Source organism: Buceros rhinoceros, unplaced genomic scaffold, assembly GCF_000710305.1.
Source record: "Buceros rhinoceros silvestris isolate BGI_N320 unplaced genomic scaffold, ASM71030v1 scaffold17887, whole genome shotgun sequence".
NCBI classification, from domain to species: Eukaryota; Metazoa; Chordata; class Aves; order Bucerotiformes; family Bucerotidae; genus Buceros; species Buceros rhinoceros.
The window spans coordinates 29857-38833 of NW_010421765.1; the positions used below are offsets into that span (position 1 = coordinate 29857).

The 8977-nt window shown below is 40.0% G+C and overlaps 1 protein-coding gene across 1 annotated transcript; it reads right to left on the minus strand.

The window, feature by feature from the left end:
• Positions 1–2730: 2730 nt before the first annotated feature.
• On the minus strand, positions 2731–6662 carry KCNMB1 (potassium large conductance calcium-activated channel, subfamily M, beta member 1). The gene is made up of 3 exons (XM_010139815.1): positions 6526–6662; positions 4986–5175; positions 2731–3000 (listed from the first exon to the last, which is right to left on the minus strand). Exons 1-3 carry the CDS (start codon positions 6660–6662, stop codon positions 2731–2733), a joined length of 597 nt encoding a protein of 198 aa, XP_010138117.1.
• Between the last annotated feature and the right edge of the window lie 2315 nt (positions 6663–8977).

Sequence of the window (8977 nt, forward strand, 5' to 3'; positions counted from 1 at the left end):
GAAGTGCAGGGTGTAATGAGACTACTTGTATTTATTTAAGAGCTGTATGGATATTTTTAGGAAGCTTTGAAAAAACATCTTGTCAGCCCTTCAGTTTTTACAAGATTTTGTGTTCATTGCTATCTCTCCTAGTGGAACATAATAATAAATATATACTTCCCTTAATCTGTATTTCCCTGACTATTTTAAGTGGAAGTTGAGTGTAGCCACCTTTATCTGAGCTTTGCTATCTTTTTCTTTTCTGTTACTGCCCTTGAGAGTGTGTGGACAATTGGGGTCTAACATTGCAGCTCCCCAGTTTCACTGTGCATCAGCTTCAATGAATGTGTTATAGAAACCTTGCTCCAGGAGAACTAAACAACAACCCCCACCCTATTATATTCATTCATTGCTTTTTTTACTGTTTACAAATACTTCAGGAGGAAAAAGGAAACTGCAGTTTGCTCTGCAGAGCTTCTGATGTTCCGTTCCCCTGTGCCCTGGAACTTCTGAGACAGTTCCCAGTTTTAGTCCGAGAACAGTTAAGAATTTATAGTCCAAATTTGTTTCTTTCATGGGGTTTGTATGGCTGACCTACACCCATTGTGCCAGCCGCCAACCCTTTGTATTGTGAACGCCTCCAGTCAATACCTACCATTATTTTTGCTGTCTTAAAAATCTTTTTTGAACTTGAAGCCAGCTTGTAAATTTAGAGTCATCCAATTACTCTAAAATGCTCTTTTCCTGATTATGGCAATTGCCAGAAGTAAAATATCTGAATTGTGTTGTATGGATTCTGAATAGTGAATAGTCTAGATACCCCAAATTGGTTTTGTAAAGGGTTTTCCTCATTTTCTTACTAAAAACCAAACCAAACCGAAAACAAACAACCCACCCAGCCCCAAACCAACTGACTAAAACAAGCTGAAACCCCCCAAACTAAGAACAAAGTACAGTTACTCTTTTGGAAGGTATTTTGTTGTCAAGTGCAGTGAGTTTATGCAATGAGTGACGAATCTTTGTGGACCAGAATCTTCTCTGTTAACTGGCTTGTTGCTGCTTTGAGGACCAGGTAATAAAAATAGCATCATAAGCAGGATACTTAAATCAAAATTGTCTCGGGTAGCCAAAAGGTACCTGCTGTTGTTTAGGGACGTAAAGAACATGCTAGAAACTCCTAGGTGGCTTCTTGGAAACCAGTGTCCTACAGGTTCCTCTTAAGCTGCCATTGTCACCACCTCATCAAAGTTGGAGAAAGGTGATCTTATTAAAAGCTCATGAAAGATGAGTCTTTCTCATCCAGAAAAATAGCTTCCCATTTATGGGATAAGCTTCATTTTACAAACTTTTGCAAATCTTTGGTTTTTTTGTGCCTAGGAGAGATGCTAGTTCCCTCAAGAATAGTGCTGGAGCTTTTGTTCTCTTTCATCTTCCAACACTAGAATCACCATGTCCAAGCCTGATATGACATCAAGAAGAAAATCTACTAATGAGAATCTCTGCCCAGCACTTGAAAAATAGGACTTTTAATAGTTTCAGCAAAACATTGTTATTCATATGGATAGATATATAATGTGCCTGCACAACTGAAGTATTCGCTGAGGTCAAAAATCTATCCCCATTCTTCCTGTGTTCCTTGTATGTTCCAGTTGGCTCAAGCACTATTACTGTGCTCTAAGCATCAACACTGGTGGAAGCTATGTGTAGTCAAACAGATTTCAAGCATGAATTTAATCTCCAGCTGCTTGTACTCCCACTTCTTGTTCCCTGGCAGGAGTTTTAATGCTGTAATAGAAACCTTGATCATCTACTTTGCCCTGCGAAACTGAGTTGTGTACATCTGTCGCTGCAATGGCCATTGCTTGTACTGAAGTGCTTCTCATAGGAAGTGTTTTGCTGGATGTCAAAAAAAGAGCATTTTATTTATTAAGTTTATTGTAGACTCAATGGTATGATCTGATAATATTAAAAATAAAAACCAACCAAACAAAAAGTCCTAAAGGCTATATAGCTCCTTGCATGCTGCTGTAAGAAGCATAGACAGTGTTATTAAAACTTCAATCTCTAGTGAATTACAACTTTTGCAGATGGAAAAACAGTAGAAAAATGTTTACAAAAGCTCAAGAGTAATTCAGCAGCCTGGCACACTGTTAAAACTTAGTTTCAACTTCAAGAGAAAGTGGAAGTGTGAAGGAAAGAGTATCTATGACTTCAACCTTTCTCAAATATAGAACTTAATCAGCACTGTATACGTGGGCAAAGCATTTCTTACGAACAAGAACAGACTTCTGTGGTGCCTTTACATTTTGTGTGTAGAGTATTTGGCTTTTTTTGCATTTAAATTCCCTGTTTCATTGGGGCAAAAGAGGGAGATGAGTTTGACATCCAGAAAAGCTGGAGTTTCCTAATTTGTGTGTGGTTGTTCCTCTGCACCAGCTGTTTTCATTTGGAATATACAGCCCCCCCTTACACTGTCTGAATTGTAAGCGCTAGAGCAGGGCATTTTTCCTCTTGTAGCTTTCTGATGGATAACCAGCTAGACTGTGCATTTAGAGAGTTGCTGATGTTCATAACTGCTGTTTTATACTCTCCTGGTCTAATTTTGATTTGCTGATCATGATGAAAAGTTTTTCTGGAATGCTTGCCCTTGGATTGACGCTTGCTATGTTAAAAGTCACAAAATGTAGGTAAGACAGGCAGAACAAAGGTGCTTTAATATCTTAAAACAGTCTATGCTAGGTATTTATTTCTCTACTGCCAAGCAGAAAGAACGGAAACATACTGACTAATTTTTACCAGAAAAATAATCAGACATCCCCCGGTAAACATGAGGGTAGGCCAAAGGAAAGCAAAGAGGAGGTTTTTTGGGGTATAAAGTCTGCTTAAGATGACATTGGTCTGCGTTCCTCCTGGGTCATAGTAGCATGGGAAAGTCGGGTATTTTTTGAAATTACTTGTGATTTTTTCTATTAGCGCTTTAACTTCTTCAGAGTTCTTCAACTTGTCTGGGACGTACGAGCACTGGAATAAGAAATCAAGGTGATTCACTGTAACATACTCTAATACCAGGTTAGTAGTAAAGTCAGATGCTTAAACTCAGGCAGGCTAGTACTGTCAGAAAAGCCTGTGGTTTGGCTAGTGTTCCTGGTGATCGGCTCGGTTCCCGTACGTCCATACCCATGTTCCTTGCTTCCCTGTTTCTGTCAGTGTGTCTACACCCCCTGTCTACAGGTCTACAGATTGGAGTCATGTTGGAAACCACTAATACCTATGTGCTCAAAATAAAGCTGCAGTCTTTAAGACTGTCACTTCATTATTACAGTGCCGAGCTTCAGGTACCACCACAGCAGGAAGGTGGGAGCTGGGCAGAAGTTCACAACTGACTTGTCAGCGTGCAGGAAAACAAAGCTGCTTCACTGTGAGCCTCTGGTTGGCACTAGTCAAAAAATAAGTGGAAAACATGGCTGTTGGAGGCTTCCTACTTCTCATAAGACAGAATTGTTTTGACCTGTATTAATAACACTAAGGTATTTAGTTTTCAGTGCGAAAATATTGGACTTTGAAGCACTTCTGTTGTTGCTGTTGCTCACAACAGTTTCTTTTCTGCAGTATTATTTTGCCTACATAATAATGCTTAGGTGTTTTTGAAGCTGGAACTGGCCAGAGTGAGAAGGGGAAGGCCCCTGACCTGAAAGCTTATGCTTGCAGAAACCAAAACAGTAGCAGGAAATCAGCAAATTACCTCCTCTTGCACTGAACAAGACTCTTGTTTAAATCTCCAGTGGATAATTTCTGTTTTGCCATTGCTTTGTACGTAGCTGTCCCCGAGACAGTAGGTATACAGACAGGCATTAGCTAGCAAAATTCTCTTCAGCTTGAGTTGATGCTCTTGTGTTTGTGCTGTGTGAAACTCTCACCTATATGATTTCTTTAAGATGATGAGCACTTGTAGTCTAAGCATGTTTTGTTTGGATTCTGAAAGCGCTTATGTCTTGGGCATCCAAGATCTGAATTTCAATTTTGTCCCCTTAGAGAGTTTGGATCTGGAATAAAACCTCTGAAATATTTGTGGGTTTGGAACTGAAGGGAACTGACCTTCTTTGGGACAACATCGCTGTAGGGACACTTGTGGTTGCAGGAGGAGCAAGCCTGAAAATTTTGAGTGCTTTGCTGATTCCCAAGTGGAAACACTGGTGGGAACAAAAGGATAACGCCCTACTTTTCCCCCTTCCCTAAGTTTTGATACACCTCTAAAGCTAAAAGGATACTGTGCACTCACACTTCTGTCCCACCCATGGTCTGCACTCACCCTCTGGCACACAGATCCCTTAAAGGACTGGCCACGGGACTTCTATACAATGCAATACCCAGCATGGGTGCTTCCTGCAGTGCCACTGCTTTCTCCGTGAGCCCAGGTTTCTGCTGCTTTGCTGGCCGGAAACAGGCCAACCCAAAGACAAATGAGTTTTCTGAATGATCGTCATCTGAAATTACTGATTTGTTTCTCATTTCTGTCTAACGTGCATAATGTTTCCAACAGTACCCTCATTTCTCCTTTCTCTGCTTTCTTTATTCCCTGTTTCATATCACACACCTAAAATGGAAGTAAAATTCTGATTTGAGCTCTTACTGTGGACAGGTGGTAGCTTCACATCTTTCCTATGATATTTCAATGAGCAACTAGCAAACCACAGTTTATAAACTATTTCTCACCGTTGGTCTTGTGTGGAGTCTTAGATATTTTTAATGTTCATAAATGTTAAATATTCATGTTTAGTTGATATAATTTCTTAACAAGTGTTAATGTTTGATGTGATGTTTATAACAAAATTCCAAACTGTATAACTTCTGGAATATTTAAAAAATACCCTGGTCTAAGCACCAACATAAACATGGAAAAGATGAACAACTCCTACTCTGCTGCTAGGTTTAAAAACAGTCTCCCCTTCGCCCCAAAGGTTTTAGACAGCAGAGGAGAGGCATTATTCGGTCTGTATTGTAAGTACCTTAGGATTTCTTTCCAGTGTATCCTCCATCTCATACAGCATAACCTCTTTTCCACAGGCTGTCAAATTAACCCACACTTGTAGGCAGGGGTAAGGAAAGACATCCTCAGAGCCTTCGCTGTTTGGGCAGAGCACTTGGTCCTTGATGTTGACTTTGAGTAACTTGCATATAGTTTCTGTTGTCCAAACACTACAAAAAACAAACCAAAAGGTATTGCTTATAAAAGCATTAGCAGTGTCTGTCGTGAGTTGTGTGCTGGGGGTGCATTCTGTGTGTGTCAGCTGTATGTGGTGCCATGGGTGGAGGTCACAGCCACTCAGTCCTCTCTGCCCACCCTGAAGTGGTGGCTTTGCCTGGAGAAGGGCTGCCATGGGAAAGCAGGGCCGGAAAGTATTTGTGGAGGTAGTGGTGCTGTTTGTTATGCATTCGGTGGTTGGAAGCTAGATTCTAATCCTATCTGTAATCAGCTTCAAGTATTATTCAAGAAAGAAGAATTGCTGTGGATTTTGGTGTTTGGTGGTAAATATTTGAAGAGCAGTACACTTGGTGTCTCAGATATTTTAACAAATTTTGTTCAATAATTCTCAGAACTCACATCAGTTCCCATGTTTTTCCCCCTTCTTTTCTTTATTACGTGGACCTTTTGCATGAATAAGTAGCAGAATTTTGTCTAGGAACAGTTAATTTTTTGCTCTTACCCCTTTTTCTCAAGAGTTACTCTTTTATTAGTGATAGCATAGCAAGCTTTTGCTTATGACAGTACATTTTGGTAGCAAAAAAAAATAGTTTCACTCTAGTTCTTAATCTTTTTACAAGCAGATGTCTTTTGTAATGAAATCTGGAGGCTGGAAAATAAGTAAATGTGAATTACTCTTTTTAAAGGTAATGCTTTTTCAAACATTGTTGGGCTCAAAGGTGCTCTTAGTAAGAAGAATGAAGTGGGTGTACTTCATCAAAATCTTCAAGCATGAAAAACTGACCTGCATTCTTCATCGTGTTACTTTGTTTTTGTTGCAAAATGAAATGCAAATCTGGGAAATAGTAACTTCTTCAGCATTCTTTGTATCCTGCAACATTTGCTGTGGTAGATGGGGCTGTTGAAGATGCTAGTTGCTCGACTGAACAATTCTACCGTGTCTACTTCTGCTCAAGTTTTTATAGTCTTATTAAAAATAACACATCCTCCTACATGTGGAAAAGCTTTTTTTCTTTTTGTTTATGCAAAAATTAGCTTTCCATTATCAAGCTTCAGTATGCATGGTTGGTTTTTATTTTACATGCTTTCATAGTAAATGTTTTGGCTTAGTCTGTTCTCATTCTAGACCTGAAGATGATCGTTCCCTCTTTCTTGTGCTTGTCTCTAAATGCCTGAGGATGTCTCAGCTCACTTTTTTCTTTCTCTTTTCTTCTGTCTTAAATTATTCGGAGCTCTTCAAGAACATATCAAATGTACTAATGTATTCTGGCACTTTTAGTAATTGTATTTGCTGACAGGAAAAAGGAATAGCTTTGTATTTATAAACAAATGGCTGTTATTACCTTTTAGTGTGGAATGGCACAACGGTGATCCCAATAAAAAAATATATCATCATGGAGCACGCGACCATTCCCAGCCCCAGGCACAGGGCTCTTGTCTCCCCTCGTTTCTGTGCAGTCACCAGCTTTTTTGCCAGCATGATTCAGTTGTGAAACCCGAACAGTCTCTTTCTGGAATAAAATACAGAAAGGAGATGGAAAACATGATTAGGATTGGCTACAGGAATCGCAGTTATGTAACAGGTTTCTGAATTATAATATATCCCATGGAGGAACAGTCCCACCTTTGCAAAAACTAGATTTTAAAAAAAGTTACTGTGTTTTTTGTTATCAGTAGACTCCATTTTTACTTTCTAGTATTTACTGTATAGTACTTTAACAAGTGTGTGTGTGGAGAGGCTGAGAGATGGGGTAGGAAAACCTGATGACTTTGGGGGCGAGTTCTGTTAAAAGCCTAATTGAATTAAGGCTGAAGACAATCTATTTTATCTTGCTGCTTCTCTGAAGAGATGTTGTGTTTGTGTATTGATAAAGGCTTCATGAAGGGAAAATCTTCCCACAGTAGAGTCCTTTTTAAGAGTATGCCTTTTCTGGATTAGTCTGAAATGTGGTTGTCTTATTCCAAAAGAGCTGAAATAACTTAGAATGTAACATTTTAGATGCTTAGTTCTGACTTCTATTGGTTAGCCTTTTTGATTCAGGAACACTCAAGACCTAATCAAATAACTTCATTTTCCAAACAGATGTAGTACGATGCCACCAAACACAACAGAACAGGATTAGGAAACACAGCAGTTGGATCTGCTCTTGTCTCACCCTGCACACAGGGTCGGGACTGCTGCTGGTGCTGATGGCAGAGCGTGAGCTGTGATGTGTTGGTTTCATGCCGGGTGGCTCCTAGGCAGTACTGTCTGAGATCAGGAGCAACCAGCATTGTCCCCCCACTCCCTTGTCAGTATTTTAAATTATCTTGCTAGTGCTTTCATAAAGAGAATCTGAAAATAGTTGCTGTGTTTCCACATCATTATGACTGTTGTATAGGAGTAATACATAAATGAGCCATACCAATCAGTGAGAGTTCAACCCATCACCAGTAGCTGCTGCTCTGACAGCTGGTACTGGAGGTTTGTGGGCTTTGTTTCATTAAAACATGGTGCAAGCCATAGTTATGTCAAATGGTAAGCCGGGCAAGATTCGTGTGGGTGTGTTTGGGAGAAGGGAGGAAAGCAGAGTAGGAGGAGAGAGAGGCAAATACATTACGTACATACTGAAGCGGGTTTCAGTCCTGTTCTCATGTGCAGTGGTGCACAGCTTCAAGAAGCAGCGGATGCACTTTCAGGGTTTCAGGCTTGGGTGTGTGCAGCTATTTAGAGGTTCTCCTCAGTGGCTGGCCTTCAGGATGCTGTGGTCCCTGCCTAAACCCCCTGTGTTCAGCTAAGCAATGGAGCAAACACCAAGATTTAAGTTTAGCTGCAGTCTGAGGCAAGCACAAGGCAAAGTTAGCAAATAGGCCCTTCAGGTTAACCATGAGTGATGATCTCCAGCTGCCCCAGGCTGGCAGAACTGTGTTGTTACTGGGAGTGGGGAACAGCACAGAGTTTGAAAGAGGAGGAGAAGACACCATCAGCTTTTGAAAGAAAGAATGTGAATATAATCAGTGTAGTTTTCTTCTGTTTTTCACTGGTTAAAGTGCCTTACTTTGACTGTTTAATGATCAAAGGAAGAAAGTATTTACATATTGAAATGCTACTAGTCTTAGACTACTCTAACACTGGAAAGTCACTGTTATTAACAGTAAAAATATGGACAGTAAAACAGCTTTGGTCATTTAGTATAACTCCAGGGTAGTTACAGAATTTAAGTATATATTTCAAAGTTGCTACTACATGATATCAAAATTAAAGGCTATTCTGAGGCATCCCTAGGAACAAAAGAGGCTGTGCTTGGAATGCTGAATTTTGTCCAGTTCCATATTTAATTCCATTTTAAATAAACCATCAATATCCATACAGCATTTTGAAGGGAATTGTTTTTCTGATGATGACGTATAATTCACTGACCTTGTAAGAAGCATCTTAAGTTGGAAATTACCATAAGATGAAGCTTACCTGCTCACTGGCATTTGACTTCAGTGCAGAATGTGAGCTAATGCCCTTAAATAAGCCTGTATTGTTTTTCTTGTTCTATGGGGCTATAAATAGAACCTGTGGCATCAAACACTGTCAGTATGCTCGCACTGTGCCTGCGTGCTTGCATACAACCGCGTGCTGAGGCACGTGCACCTGCAAGGAAACCAGGGTCAGTGTCGGTAGGGATGGTTCCTTGGAAACATCTGTCGTTTCTTATAGTTCTGTTGGGGGAAAATGGAAATAGCATTTCAAAAGACAAAGAAATCCAAAAATATTTTCAGTACTGGAAATCCGTGCAACACGGCAGCTTAAGACCAATCGATATT

Excerpts from the sequence above, each read along its gene's own strand:
- KCNMB1 (XM_010139815.1), bottom strand. The coding sequence starts at position 6,662 with ATGCTGGCAAAAAAGCTGGTGACTGCACAGAAACGAGGGGAGACAAGA. Across the intron at positions 5,176-6,525 it reads GTGCCATTCCACACTAAAAG|TGTTTGGACAACAGAAACTA; the intron begins GTAATAACAGCC and ends TGTTTTTTGTAG. Across the intron at positions 3,001-4,985 it reads CACTGGAAAGAAATCCTAAG|TGCTCGTACGTCCCAGACAA; the intron begins GTACTTACAATA and ends TTCTTATTCCAG.